Source organism: Chelonoidis abingdonii, chromosome 18, assembly GCF_003597395.2.
Source record: "Chelonoidis abingdonii isolate Lonesome George chromosome 18, CheloAbing_2.0, whole genome shotgun sequence".
NCBI classification, from domain to species: domain Eukaryota; kingdom Metazoa; phylum Chordata; order Testudines; family Testudinidae; genus Chelonoidis; species Chelonoidis abingdonii.
Genome location: NC_133786.1, coordinates 204804 through 219847, shown reverse-complemented (window position 1 = coordinate 219847; position 15044 = coordinate 204804). Strand labels below are relative to the sequence as shown.

The following is a 15044-nucleotide window of genomic DNA, read 5'->3' as shown; positions in this document are numbered from 1 at the left end:
CCCACGGGGGTCGCTCTAGATTTGGGTCCCTATTTAGCCAGAAGCATCTGGAAGGGTGGTGGAAGGACACAATCTGTGGTCACACTCCCAAGCTCACAGCCAGGAGCCCCATCAGAAAACATCCCAAACCACTGGGGCAGAGGGAGAGTCCTTGTAAATATGTCTGTCTTCTCTATTGAATTCAAGCTGCTGGAGCTCTTATTACTAATGTGTGGGCTCCTCTCCCAGTGGGGAGGGGAACTCAAGATCACTAACCAGAAATGTGACTGGAAACTAGCCCCAGGGCTGCCAGGTTGGCTGGCTTTATTTTTAACAGCCCAAGAACTAGAAAGTGAAAGTCATGCATCTCTGCCTAAGCAGCACGTAGTGGGGAAAAGCAGCAGCTCTGACACAAGGACAAGGTCTCCTTTGCTGTTAACAACAGAAGGAAAACGTGTGGGAATAAAGGATTTGCCAGACTGGACCAGCTCTGGTGTCCATCTAGTTTGATATCCTGTCTCTGACAGTGGACCAGAGCAGCTGCTTCAGAGGGATAATTCACCCCCGACATTGTAGTTTTCTAACTGATTACTAGCTGTTCACTTCAACTTGACAGGTTTCGTTTGATTGCCTTTCCAAAATTAATTAACATTAAAACTCAAGATAGCTTTGGGGATAAAATGTCCCATTTCTTTTGGATCTTGCTAATCTTGGTCCAACTTCCTGAGGCAGAGAGTTCCACAATCTAATCACGTGTAGGAAAACGTCCTTTGATCGGTTCTCAAATTCCCACTTTGTTGTGTGGCAAGCATGCAGGCCAGCCATTTCTGATCTCCCTTCTCTAGACGTGTCCTTGATGAAAAGTAAGATCCCCTCTCTAAGGCCATGTCTCTCTGTGGAGCACTGACACAGGTAGGCAGGGTGGTACAGGACGTTACCAGGAAAGCACTCCTCATGTGGTTGCAGCTTAGACTGCCACTGCTGCACTCTCACCAGGCCAGCTTATTGTGCATACACCCGAATGAAACCAGCTAGGGCAGAGACAATCTAACTGCATCTGCACTATGGATATTTTCCAGCACCCCTGACCTACAGGGCTGTGGTGGCAGCAGGGTGTAGTGTCGACCTGGCCTCAAAGTAACCGTCTTCCTGGGGATTTTTCCAGGCCTCCTCCTCGCTCTCGTAGCCTGGCTCTGAAGCTCACTGAATTCTGCACTATCCTGTTGGGGGGGAGGGGGCGCAAGCAGGATTGTGCCATGGACAGGAAGGGATGTTGAGAGGTCTCTAGTCCAGTCCCCTGTCCTGAAGCAGCACTTAGTATTATCTAAACCAGGGGTTCTCTGGGGGTCCTGAGTTTATTACGGGGGGGGTCATGAGCTGTCAGTCTCCACCCCAAGCCCTGCTTTGCCTCCAGGATTTATAATACTGTTAAATATAAATTAAAACCACTTCTTTTAATATAAGGGGGGGTCGCACTCCAAGGCTTCCTATGTGAAGGGAGTGACCAGAACAAAAGTTTGAGAAACACTGAGCTAGCCCATCCTCAAGAGGTGTTTGTCCAACCTGCTCTTAAACCTCCAGTGAGAATTGGTTTCAGAGGGGTTGCCATGTTAGTCTGTATCAGCCAAAACAATGGCCACCTTAGAGACTAACAAATTTATTTGAGCAGAAGGTTTTGGGGGTTAGAACCCACTTCATCAGGTGCATGGAGTGGAAAACACGGAAGCAGGTATAAACACATGAAAAGATGGGAGTTGCCTTACCAAGTGTGAGGTTTTTTTGTGGAGGGTGGGATTCTGTAACTTTCCTAGCTAATTTGTTCCACTTCTTAACTACTCTGACAGTTATGCAGTTTTTCCTAACGGCCAACCCCTAAACCTCTCTTGCTGAAGTTTGAGCTCATTACTGCTTGCTCTGTCCTCAGTGGTTAAGGAAAACAGTCTGTTACCCTCCCCTTTATGACTGTGTTTTACGTATTTGAAGACTTATGTCCCCCTCAGTCTCATCTTCCCCAGACTAAACAAAGCCGGTGTTTGCAATCTTCCCCCACAGCTCATGTCTTCTAGACCTTTCATTATTGTTGTGGCTGATCTTGGCCCCTGTGTGTGTGGGCCGCACCCAGCCCAACGGGACCCCAAACTCGGTCACCGGGTGTGCGTGGGCAGTGCCCAGCCCGACGGGGCCCTGATCTCGGCTGCCAGGTGTGTGTGGTGGCAGCGCCCGGCCCAACAGGGCCTCAATCTCGACCGCTGGGTGTGGGGGGGCAGCGAGCAAACCCCAGCCCCTAGTCCAGCATGCCCCTTCTGCCCCAGCCCCAGCCCCGGCCCCGCCCCCCCAGGCCATAGTGCCCAGTGGGGGTTGCACACCCTTCCCCCTCAGCCCCAGAGAGCCTGGTGAGCGGCTGGTGTGCTTTCCCCCCCCCCCACACCCTCAGTGTGTCAGCTGGGTGTGCAGTCCCGCTCCCCTCAGTCTGGCCCCCTCTCCCAGCAGAGGGTCGGGAGGCAGAACAGAGCCTATGAGCAGGCCCAGGCCCCGCCCCACAGCCCCAAATATGCATATTCCCGCCCCTCCTGCCGATGACCACGCCCCTGTCCCAGCCCCGCCCTGGGAGCGCGTTTCTGCTGCGTGTGGAGCTCCGACATCAGCGACCATGGAGAAGCCGAGCGAGGCTGCGCTGCCCTCCCAGAGCCACGTACGGGCTCGTGCACCCAATAAACCCCCTAGAACCCATAGACCCCTGGCCTCCCATGGAGCAGCCCAGCCAGGGCCTCCCGGGACCCCGCTCCACCCCATAACCCCCCACATCGCCTATGGGACCCCCTGCACCCAATAGCCCTCCAGTGCCCCATGAGAACCCCCAGCCAGGGAATCTTCAGTCCCTCCTGGGACCCCCCTCCACCCATACACCACTCGCCTATGGGACCCTGCACCCCAATAGCCCAGTGCCCCATGAGACCCACCAGGGAATCTTCAGTCCTCCTGGAGCCCCCTCCCCCATAACCCCCACAGCCTGTGGGACCCTTGCACCATAACCCTCCAGTGCCCATGAGAACCCCAGCCAGGGAATCTTCAGTCCCTCTGGGACCCCTCCCCCATAACCCCCACATCGCCTGTGGGACCCCCGGCACCCAATAGCCTCCAGTGCCCCATGAGAACCCCAAGCCAGGGAATCTTCAGTCCTCCTGGGACCCCCTCCACCCATAACCCCACATCGCCTATGGGACCCCTGCACCCAATCCCTCCAGTGCCCCATGAGAACCCAGCCAGGGAATCTTCAGTCCCTCCTGGGACCCCCCCCCCATAACCCCACATCGCCTGTGGGACCCTGCAACCAATAACCCTCCAGTGCCCCATGAGAACCCCAGCCAGGGAATCTTCAGTCCCTCCGGGACCCCCCTCCACCCATACCCCCCACTCACCTGTGGACCCCCTGCACCCAATAACCCTCCAGTGCCCCATGAGAACCCCAGCCAGGGAATCTTCAGTCCCTCCTGGGACCCTCACCCATAACCCCCACACGCCTATGGGACCCCCTGCACCCAATACTCCAGTGCCCCATGAGACCCCCAGCCAGGGACATCTCAGCCCCCCGGGACCCCCCTCCACCCATAACCCCCCACATCGCTATGGGACCCTGCAACAATCTCCCAGTGCCCCATGAGAACCCCAGCCAGGGAATCTCAGTCCCTCCTGGGACCCCTCCCCCATAACCCCACATCGCCTTGGGAACCGCCCCTGCACCCAATAGCCCTCCAGTGCCCATGAGAACCCCAGCAGGGAATCTTCATCCCTCCTGGACCCCCTCCCCCCATAACCCCCACATCGTGGGACCCGCACACAATAGCCCTCAGTGCCATGAGAACCCCAGCCAGGGATCTTCAGCTCCCTCCCGGCACCCCAGCCTCCACCCCATAACCCCCCATAGTCACACTGTGGACCCCCTGCACCCAAGTACCCGTGCCCCAGAGAACCCCAGCCAGGAATCTTCAGTCCTCCGGGACCTCTCACCCCATAACCCCCACATCGCTCTTGGGACCGCTCGCACCAATAGCCCTCAGTGTCCGTGAAACCCCAGTCCAGGGAATCTTCAGTACCATCGGTGGACCCCCCTCCCCCCATAACCCCCAAGTCGCTGTGGAGACCCTGCACCATAGATCCCTCCAGTGCCCATGAGAACCCAGCCAGGGAATCTTCAGTCCCCGCTCAGGATCCGTCGCCCTCCACTCTTTCATAACCTTCACTCGCTTGATGGACCCCTGTCACCAAAATATTCGCGCTCAGTGCCTCATGAGAACCTCCTATTGGAAATCTGTCAGTCCCTTCTGGACCTCCTTCCGAAGCCATTAACCCACATGCCTTATGGGTACCGTCGCTGCAGCCCAGTTTAACCTGTCCTAGTCCACATGGACGCCCAGCAGGATTTAGTCCTCCTGGGACCCTCTTCTCCATAACACCCAGTCGATATGGTGACGCTCCGTGACTCAGATAACCGCTCCATTCCCTGAAGCCCCCAGCAGGGAGAAGTTCTCAGTCCCTCGCGGCACCCCCCGCTCCACCCAGAATCCCGATCACATTCGCGTGTGGACTGCGATGCAGTTCCGATCCCTCCTGAGTGCCTCTGAGAACTTCCCAGCCGAGGGAAGTGCTCAGTCCTCTCCATGGTATCTCCCTCATGCCAATAACCCCCACATTGCTAGATCTCCCGACTGCAAACGTGTTCTTTCCAATATAATCGTCATGTTGCCATGAAGAACCCCCGATGCCGATGGATATTTCCAGGCCCTGCCTGGGACCCCTCCTCTGCGCGATAACACCCACATCGCCTATGGACCCCTGGTGCACCCAGTAACCGTCCAGGTGCCCATGAAGATAATCCCTCAGTTTGCCAGGATATCTTCATCCTCCTGGACGCTCCGCTTCCCATTGAACCCCTTCCACATCTTGCTATGGGACTCCTGCACTCATAATAACCTCATTCGCCATGGAGACCCCACCTAGGGATGATCTTTCAGTCTTCCTGGACGCCGCCTTCTACCTCGCATAACCCCCAATTGCTGTGGGCTCCCTCACCAAATAGCTCCTCCATGGTTCGTCATGAGAACCCACCAGGGAATAGCGTCGAGTCGTCTCCCGTGACTTTTTTTTTTTTTGTTGTTTTTTTTTTTTTTGTCTCTCCCCTGGTTCCCCTCCCGAAACCCAAGCTAACCTGTGGGACCCCGGACCCAATAGCCGCCAGTGCCCATAATACCCCAGCCAGGAATTCTCATCCTCCTGGGCCCTCCCCCACTCCATAACCCCCCACATCGCCTGTGGGACCCCCTGCACCCAATAGCCCTCCAGTGCCCCATGAGAACCCCCAGCCAGGGAATCTTCAGTCCCTCCTGGGACCCCCCCTTCCCCCATAACCCCCAACATCGCCTATGGGACCCTCTGCACCCAATAGCCCTCCAGTGCCCCATGAGAACCCCCAGCCAGGGAATCTTCGGTTCCTCCCGGGACCCCCCTCCCCCCATAACCCCCCACATCGCCTATGGGACCCCCCTGCACCCAATAACCCTCCAGTGCCCCATGAGAACCCACAGCCAGGGAACCACCTACTCTCCATGGGACCCTCTCCTCCATCCCCAGAGACATTCCTGCCCCCCATCAGAACCCCCGTCCAGCCCCAGAGACCCCCTGTCCCACATGGGAGCTCCCCTTCCAGCTTCATAGACTCTCCTCCTCCAGCCCCACCAAGCCAGGCCACCTCCTCCCACAAACACCCCATCTGTCAGCCCCGTTAGTCAGGACCTCCCTTCCCAGCAATTCCCACAGGGAAACCCCATCCTATCCACACAGCCATCCCAAATCCTACACATACTCAGACTCTCGGCTTGCCCCACAGATACCCCCCCCCCAAAATTCATATGCCCCACAAACCTCCATACAGACCGCTGCGCCTTTCTCTACAGACACACATTTCATCTCATAGCCACAATCCCCCACCTCCAGAATGCCCATCTGTTGGAGGGGGTGATATCACTCTATCTATTACTCTCTTTTCTGTTCCCCCCCACAGCTCCCTCCAACTGAGAGAGTCCAGCCCCACAGGGCCACCCACCTTGGACCAGGCCATGGTGGAGACAATGCCCGTTCTGCACTCCCACCCCATCCCCATCTCTGCCACACCTTGGATCCTGGATCACCCATCCACCAGGGGCCTCTCTTCCATCACAGTGCCTGTCCGGCTGGATGTCCTCATCTTCCTGCTCAACCGTGCCCTCCTGGGGGCCTCCGTGGCCAGGAGCCAGATGCCCCTCTTTGATGGCCAAGGGCTACTGGTCACAGGCCATGGTGGAACTATGCCACATGCAATAGGCAGCAGGTGCCAGCCACACTACTGCTGCAGCCCCGCGTGCCCTTGTGCCAATCCCCTGCAGCCCAGTGGCACCCAGCCACCTTCGGTGGGGTTCTGTGGGTCTGGCCCCATGGGGCAGAGCAGCACTAGTTGTTCCCAAGAGGTATCCAGGGGCCGTGCTGATTGGCAGAACTCCTTTCCAAGATGGGATCACCGTGGGTCTGCCTCGGCTGGGGGGAGACTCAGGGAAAAAGGGGACAGAAAGATTTTATTTGGCCCTTCGGGGGCTGGAAGCCGTGAGGCAAGGTGGGATCCACCCCATAGAAGGCAGGACTTGGGAATTCATGGAATGGTCCATGGCTCGGGTTATGCACCCAGGAAGCAGAACCAAGATGGCCGCCCACGGGGCACCCCAGAGACCAAGAGATGGTCTAGTGGATGGCCGGAGACACAGGGCTCTGGAGCAGAAGAAACTGAGCCAGCCAAAGACACGAGGGAAGATTGGGAGGGGGATTACAAGAGGTCCGCCGCCCGTGGGAGTGTCTTGGAGGAAGCCACGTCTTCCCAACCCAACCTCCCAGCTTCCCAAGGAGAAGAAGACTGGGAAAAGGAGTATGAAGAGTCCAGAGAGCCCCCGAAATCAGCACCAACCATTCCCCCTCTTCCAAAGGTGGCTTCGAAGGCTCAAACAGCTCCCCTCCAGGAGAAGACAACTCCCCTACCACCTAGCAAAGACAGCAGCTTCTACAGCTATCTTGAGAACCTCTTCACTGACCTGCCCAAGAAGTCTAGTACCGTCTCAGATCCACAACTGGAGAGACAGCCCCACGAGTACGCTGCCGAAAGTGGGATACATCCCCCAGAAGAAGGAGGACAACATGGCCAGGTGTCTGCCGAGCTTGGTGATTTTTCCCATCCAGGCATGTAGACCCTTCTGCTCTGCCATGGAGAACGAGGACAGATTGTGAGCCCTGGGCCACGGAAAGGCTCATGTCTGTTCCTATGCTGGGATCTTGTTGTTCTCCTCTTAAACTGCACATCCATTGACAGCTCCACCAGCCTGCTGGTCTCAGCCCAAAGGCCCCAGCACTGGGCTGGGGACAGTTTCAGCCAAGGGTTGGTTTGTTAATAACCAAGTTGTTTCTTATCCTTCAGTCCCTCCATCCATTCCTTGCCTTCTACTCATGATCCTCCATTCCCAACCTCTGTCTTTCTCTGTCCAAAGATTTTGATGTTGAATTAGGTTTAAAACTGGGACGTGCCTAAAAAACAAAAACTAGATCCAGATTTCTGTTGTTTGTCTCTCTTAATTTGTTTCATTCCAAGATTTGGTTTAAATAAAACCCTAAAAGCCAAAAACAAATCCCATATATTCTCCCCTAGCAGAGTGCCAGTTCATCAGGTTTGTATCATTTAGATAGTAACTCGAAGGTTTACTTTTCGGTTCAGGTTAGAAAATGAAGCTCGAATGAGTGCCCCGTATTCTGCTAATTTACAGTGTGGTTTATGGCTTTATAAATCCCCCAGATGGCAAATACTTAGCATGTGCTTAGCGGACGTGTTACCAGGGCACTCAAGTTAACTCCTGCCTAACTTGTCAAGATTAGGGCCTACATTTTTAACCTTGGACATCTGGGGATTAGTCCTAGGTTTAAAACCCGCCTCAAATATCCCATGTATTTTTATCAGTCTCCTCACCCCATCCCTGATTTTGTACCATGACATCTGGAATTTCTCAAGATTTGTGGTTTTCTTTCTAGGTTAAAAAAAAACACCCAAAGAACCAGGGTGTTTTGATGTCTTACTACAGTTGCTCACCTGACAGTGTTAAGTTGTGCTTGCAAATACAGTTGCATTTTGAGTTGTTTGAACAAGTTGAAACCTTTCCCTGTTTGGCAATGTTTGTCTCTGGGGTGATTTAACCCTTTTTGAATTCAGCTCTCTGTATCAGTCTGTATTGATCTGCTAGCTACACAGGAAATCAGAGCGTAAAGTGGAGGGTTTGCCTGATTGCTAAACTACAGATGTTAGACATGCAATACAGTTTCTCTCAACTGTATGGAGATTTAAAAAGTGAATTTAATTAATCACATATGCTGTATATGTCGTATCTGCAATGTAACTTCTGTGCACTACAAAGGAAAAAATTGTGAATTTAACTTACTGCAGTTATGGTTTATCAATCATTCAAATCGCCCATTTTCACCTCTGTGTATATGAAAAATAATTCTACCTAAAACCATTCCTGTGCCATGTGCAGAGATTAAAATAGTGAATTTGAATTAGTGTGATATGTGCATCTTTTGCAATAAGTAAATTCACTGTTTAACTCCTTGTATAGTGGAGAGAAATTATACTGCATATGTGAATATATATTCCAGCACTGGAGTCTGACCTCAAGGAATGATTCATCAAAGATCCATGTGTATGAACACCAGGGAGCATTATTATTGGATTATGGCTTGCGGGGTTATTTTTAACAGAGGCCATGAGGTGTTAAGAGCAAAAGATGCTTTCAGATTCATCATGAAACCTGTCCCTTTGTAATCCAATGAGCGAAGTGTCACGCTTTGGTTACGGTGTTTGGCGATTTTTTTTTTTTAAAAAAAAAGCATTGGGCTCATGCGTGTGGTTTGTGTCAAGAAACAACCTCAGATCTTCAGAGCAAAAGCCCAAGAGTTGAATTGGGTGTTTTGTCTTGAAAGGGGACCAGTGTTGGATCTCTCAGGATGGGAGACGGGGACCACAGTGGGACCCCCAGGATGTTAATATCGGCCATGTTCCGAGGAGGCTTCATAATAACTGTAACTGAATGTAACTTAGGACCGGTTGGCATTTGTTGAGTTCTCTGCAATTGTGAATAAAGGTTTTGTTCCTGTTTCAGCTGCGTTGTGGTTTGAGGGATTATATTTTGGTAGGACTTTACTTGGAGGATTTGGGAAAGTTAAAGGATTGGAGAATGGGACATGGGGCCTTTCCCCTCTAGGGGGGCACTGGCTCTGATCCAACCCCAGGACGGGGCCTGGATGGCCCAGGGGTGTCGGAACTGAGGTGAAAAACGGCCTGTAGCAGGGAGAAGCACAAGTGTTTGGGATCAAATTAGCCCCATACAGAGAAAACTGAAGGGTATCAGGAGGGGCTCTGTGCCCGACTCCGGAGGGGCTGAATCTCAGCACCAGGTGAGGAATCCCAGTATAAAACGTCTCCACCCCAGGAGTGGCTGCCTTTCAGCCCCAAGAGAGAGAACTCTGTATGAAACCGGGACACCTTTCTCCACCACGCTGCCAGGGATGCCCCTGTCTTGCCGCACAAGGCTCTCAGTAGAACTAACTGAGTTGTCATGTTGTGTTGAACCTCCCTGGGGGCAGGATTGCTGGAACTCCAGATCCAGGCTTTCTCAAACCACCTGCTCCCTGCCATGCCCACCCCCCACCATACCCACCCCTTGTGGGCATTAAGTCCTTGTAGTGGGTGATTTACATCAGTGGGAGCTGTGAGCTCGGAAGTGGACCAGGATCACCTTCCCTTTTGGGGGACACAGGGGTGTCTGACCTAGAGGGGATGCCCGAGAGGGAAGCCCAGCCAGAAGGTGAGGGGGGGAAGGGAGGTTCCACCCACCTTTTGTAGGGAGTTACTTTCCCAAGGGGAGGATGAAATGTCTGCATTTCAAATGCCAGCCCCCTCTCCTGTGGATCAGGTTTTAAGGGAAACCAGAGGGTGAGGTCTCCTGGGGTGGGGGGGTCCATCCAGCTATCCTGTTGGGAACAGAAATTGGGGTGCCCAAAGGGGTCCAAGCACCCCATTGAAAAATGTTGTTCTTGCTATACTTGTAAGAGATAAAACTCTCCCTCCAAGATGGGGGGTGGGAGGGAACTCTGCATGGGTGGAGGTTCACAAGTGTGTGGGGTCCGTCACAGAGAAATTCCAGAGGGAAGGGCTGAAATCAGGCATGGTTGCAGTGCACCCTTTCCTGGCCAAAGTCCCAAACACAGCCCTGAATTAGAAGCCTTCCCAAAGAGGCAGAAGAATCTGCACCAGAGTGTGTACCAGAGGGCACAGAGAACTGGGAAAATGCAACAGACACTAAACAAGTCAAAATGAGTGAACGAAGCCTGTCCAGCGTAGATTTGCTGTTAACCTTGTGTCTTCTGCTAGTTCACCTATGGGATAAAACAAAGGAATTCATACTTCATAAAGCCTTTTACAATGTGGGACATACCGGATTTGTGGAAGAAACTGTTGTACATGCTAGGGATGGTGACAAGACAGCCCCACAAGCATGATACTTTTCAGCCTATACCTGTAAACAGACTGGAAGCTTGGCATAGCAGCAAAAGCACAACAGGCCCATGCTGCTGTGTAGAAGGGGAAACTGAGGCACACCGCCTCATGGCATTGGTGTCTAAATGCCACGACACCTACACTTTAGCAGATACTACTGTCTGCGTTCTGTTAGCAATACTACACCCCAACCTGTTTTCAGGTCTCTGGGGATCAGGAACCCCAAAATTGGCCCAGGGCTGTGGGGGTGAGGGGCATGGTTTTCCAGCACTTGGAGGCTGTGTCAAGCCTGGGTCTCCAGCAGAAGGCTGGATGGGAAGATTTAACCATCTCTTCCAGCCTCAAAACTTTAGATCTTGCTTTAAAGACTTCCCGGCGCTAACCCGCTTTAACCCGTGTCCGTGTGCTGGTTATCGGGACGCTGGCCAAGGCTCGGTCAGATGCTGGGCCGTGGCCACTCGGGTACCTCAGACAGCCAAAAAGGGGGCTCGGCCATGGTGCCCTTTGTCTGACCAGCCATCTCTTGGCTGACGGTAATTCTGCTGCTGCCCTTTAATTCCCCCCCGGAAGGTCACGGGGCACCCGGCCCTAGCAGTAAGTAAATGTTCAGGGCTGATGTGCATGGTGCGTCGTCAGGCCATGGCTGGTGGCCCTTGGCTTCTCTACTGCACCCTCCCCACCACACACCTCACTCCTGTCTCCTTCCTCCCTTTCCTCTTCTCTGGGGGAAGAAGGGGTTTGCCCCCCTAGTCACTGTGCCCCTCACCCAGCAATCCCAGCCCACCCCAAAGAGGGTATCTGCATCCTGCCTGCTGCGGAATCCCTACACCTGCCTCCCTGCCTGGTGGCCGTGCCCGGTGCTGGATCAAGCACCCAGTCCCAGTGGGTGTGGGCCATGCACCCAGCATGAGGCCCGAATGGGCGTGGGCTGCCTGCGCTCTGGATGGGCGCCTGTTACGTAGCTGGTGCATGGCCCCAGCACTCACATCTGTGGTTCCCTGGCTTCATGTGCATCGTGTCTGTAACACTTGGGTTGCTCTGGGCATTAACCGGCTCTCGTCTCCCCCAGGCCAGCGCTGCCATGCTGCTGGTCCCTGTGGCCGGGGGACAGCATGAGGCCAGCTGCGTTGTCACCTGCCAGCAGGTCCTCTTGGCCTGCAGTCTGCCGGGCAAGCAGCTCGTCGTCTGTGTGAACAAGATGGATGCCACGGAGCCTCCCTACAGCTGCCAGCGCTACCAGGAGACCAGCCAGGAAGTGTGCGCCTGCCTCCGCCAGCTGGGCAAGAATCCAGCAACTGTGGCTTTTCTCCCAGTCTCGGGCTTGCATGGGGACAACCTGCTGGAACCCAGCTCCAGGGTAAGTGTGGGGCCTAGCCACCCTGGGAAGGGCTGCAGGGCATTGGGTCAGACGGCCCCCCTTGTGGGAATGGCTTAGCCAGGCCGCTGGCTTGTCAATCCTAGAGGCCTGTGGCTCTGAGGGGAAAGCAGGTTCCTGAGCCTGGCTCTCAGCTGGCCATCCTTCTCCCTGGTCACCCTCCGCAGTGTGTCCGCAGAGCTTCCTGGGGCAGGGACTGTCTGGGCTGTGTCTGTGCTGGGCCTTGGGCCACCGCTGGGGCCGCTAGACGTGCCAGGGAGTCAGTAGTATTGTCTCCTCTCCCTCACCACGCAGAGGCCATTAAAGCCCAGGAGAGGCCAGGGGCATAACACATGGCTGGAAGGAGCTCGATACTACGGTGATGGGCACAGGACAGAAACCTCCGTAGGTTAATAGATCCCTAGATTCCAAGGCCAGAAGGGACCACTGTGATCTGTGACCTCAAGAGACCTGCCCTGAAATAATGCCTACAGCAGATCATAAGAACGACCAGACTGGGTCAGACCAAAGATCCATCTCGCCCAGTGTCCTGTCTGCCAACAGTGGCCAATGCCAGGTGCCCCAGAGGGAGTGAACAGAACAGGGCAACTTATGAAGTGATCCATCCCCTGACGCCCATTCCCAGCTTCTGGCAGTGAGAAGTTTAGGGACACCCAGAGCATAGGGCTGTGCCACTGATCATTGATGGACCTGTCCTCCAGGAACTGATCTGGGTCTTTTTTGAACCCTGTTATAGTCTTGACCTTCACAACATCCTCTGGCAAGGAGGCAGAGCGCCCCCCGTGGCTTGGCATGCTAGTGCCTGGAGCCACCCCTGGAGGCAGGAGCAGGAGCTCAGCCTGCCGTGTCCTGTCCCTTGCTGGGACAAGGCCCCCTGCCTGCCTACAGCCACCTGACAAAGGCCCAGTTAAGTCAGGGGCTTCCCTCCCAGCTGGCAGTTTTGGCCAGTGCCCCATTAAAAGCCAGGCCCAGGGTGGGGATGGGGTTTCCAGGTGCAGTTCCCCCTGCTGATTTTGCTGGGGTCTCCTGCCCCTTGGAGCGCCCAGCCTCGCAGGCAAGATTTGATGGGGCACATGAGCAGACAGTCACAAGAACTGCCTCAGAGCAAGGCCCTGAGCCAGGCTTGGCTTCCTCCACTACTCCACAGGGGCCCCAGCTGCAGGACCCACTTGCTCAGATTTTTGCCTGGGGCTGGCACTTCTCTGGGAGCCTGGTGTCAGTCAGTGCTTGTGGGACTGTCTGGGCTTGGTACGTACATGGCCAGAGACTTCTGAAGAAAACAGCAGGCAGCCATCCCCGCCGTGCCAGCCATCTGTCCCTCCACATATTAATGCCAGGTCATAAAGGGCTTGTCTGCACTGAGAAGTTAATTCAGATTAAGGGTGGGTGCAAATTTAAGGCAGAATAGTTATTCTGGATTAGCTTCCCATGTGAACGCTTTTATTCTGAATTGAGTGATTTATTCCAAGTTTAGCTTTGGAACTGAATGAAGCTAACCTGTGATAAAGCACCTCTAGGCCCATGGGTGGCCACGTCAGTCACTGCAGCCCAAGCAGACTTTCCTGTGAGAGTGTGTGACTCAGGCCTGTCCCCAGCACTGTGCAGGAGACCCCCACCCCCTCCCACCAGCCTAACAAGGCAAATTACCACCCAACTCCACATGTGTAGTTGGAGTCCCACTGGGGCCACCCAGGGACGAGAATCCAGAACCTACTGCAGGCTGGTGGCCATAGTACCACCTCGCTTCCTAGTGCCTGCCCAGCCTTGGAACCAGGGCATCTGGAAAGGGCAGGATTTCAGTTTTACTGTCTGGGTAACGAGGGCAGATCACCAGCTTGAGGGGAATCTCGCCCAGTCAATGATCTCATCTCCTCCGCCTGCTGGAATGGCTCAATGGCTGCAGGTCGAAGCTAGACACATTCAGATTAGAACAAGGTGTACATTTTGACTGTGAGGGTTGTTAACCATTGGAACCAAGGGTCATAATGGATTCTCCATCACTGACCAGTTTCAAATCCAGATTGGATGCTTTTCTTCTCATAAACACAAGAACCAGGAACACCCAGTGAAATTAATTGGCAGCAGGTTTAAAAACAAACAAAAGGAAACTCCTTGCCAGAGGATGTTGTGAAGGCCAAGAGTATAACAGGGTTCAAAAAAGACCTAGATCAGTTCCTGGAGGACAGGTCCATCAATGGTCAGTGGCACAGATCCAATCCTTCTTAGGCTTAGTGGGATATTACAGGAGATTTGTACCCCACTACAGCCAAATCGCTGCCCCACTAACAGACCTGACCAAAAAGACCCAGCCAAATGCAGTTAAGTGGACTAATGAGTGTCAGAAGACCTTTACCCAGCTTAAGGCGACACTCATGTCTGACTATGTGCTAAGGGGCCCAGACTTTGACAAACCATTCCTAGTAACCACAGATGCATCTGAGCGTGGTGTAGGAGCAGTTTTAATGCAGGAAGGACCAGATCAAAACTTCCATCCTGTTGTGTTTCTCAGCAAGAAACTGTCTGAGAGGGAAAGCCACTGGTCAATCAGTGAAAAAGAATGCTACGCCATTGTGTATGCCCTGGAAAAGCTATGCCCATATGTTTGGAGACGTCGGTTCCAGCTACAAACCGACCATGCTGCGCTAAAGTGGCTTCATACTGCCAAGGGAAACAACAAAAAACTGCATCGATGGAGTTTAGCTCTCCAAGATTTTGATTTTGAAATTCAACACATTTCAGAAGCTTCTAACAAAGTAGCTGATGCACTCTCCCGTGAAAGTTTCCCAGAATCAACTGGTTAAAAATTGTCCTTAAAATGCAAAAAGTCTTGTAGTTTACATAATTAGTAGTATATGTAAAGGTGCATGTGTTTTATTAATCTGTTTATTATAAAGTTCTAGGAAGAAATCACCACCAGTCTGAGATTTGGGGGGCATGTCATAAACAGAGGGTTAAGGGTTAATGTCTCTTTTACCTGTAAAGGGTTAAGAAGCTCAGTAAACCTGGCTGACACCTGACCAGAGGACCAATAGGGGGACAAGATACTTTCAAATCTGGGTGGAGGGAAGTCTT

At 53.5% G+C, this 15044-nt stretch overlaps 1 protein-coding gene across 1 annotated transcript in view; it reads left to right on the top strand.

Moving 5' to 3' along the window:
- The first annotated feature begins 4569 nt into the window (after positions 1–4569).
- LOC142047912 (uncharacterized) overlaps positions 4570–15044 on the top strand; it is a 40816-nt gene continuing 30341 nt past the window's right edge. Inside the window, 4 exon segments of the mRNA XM_075073560.1 lie at positions 4570–4640; positions 6038–6299; positions 6987–7202; positions 11667–11954. Of these exon segments, the coding sequence (XP_074929661.1) occupies positions 4570–4640; positions 6038–6299; positions 6987–7202; positions 11667–11954 (837 nt within the window).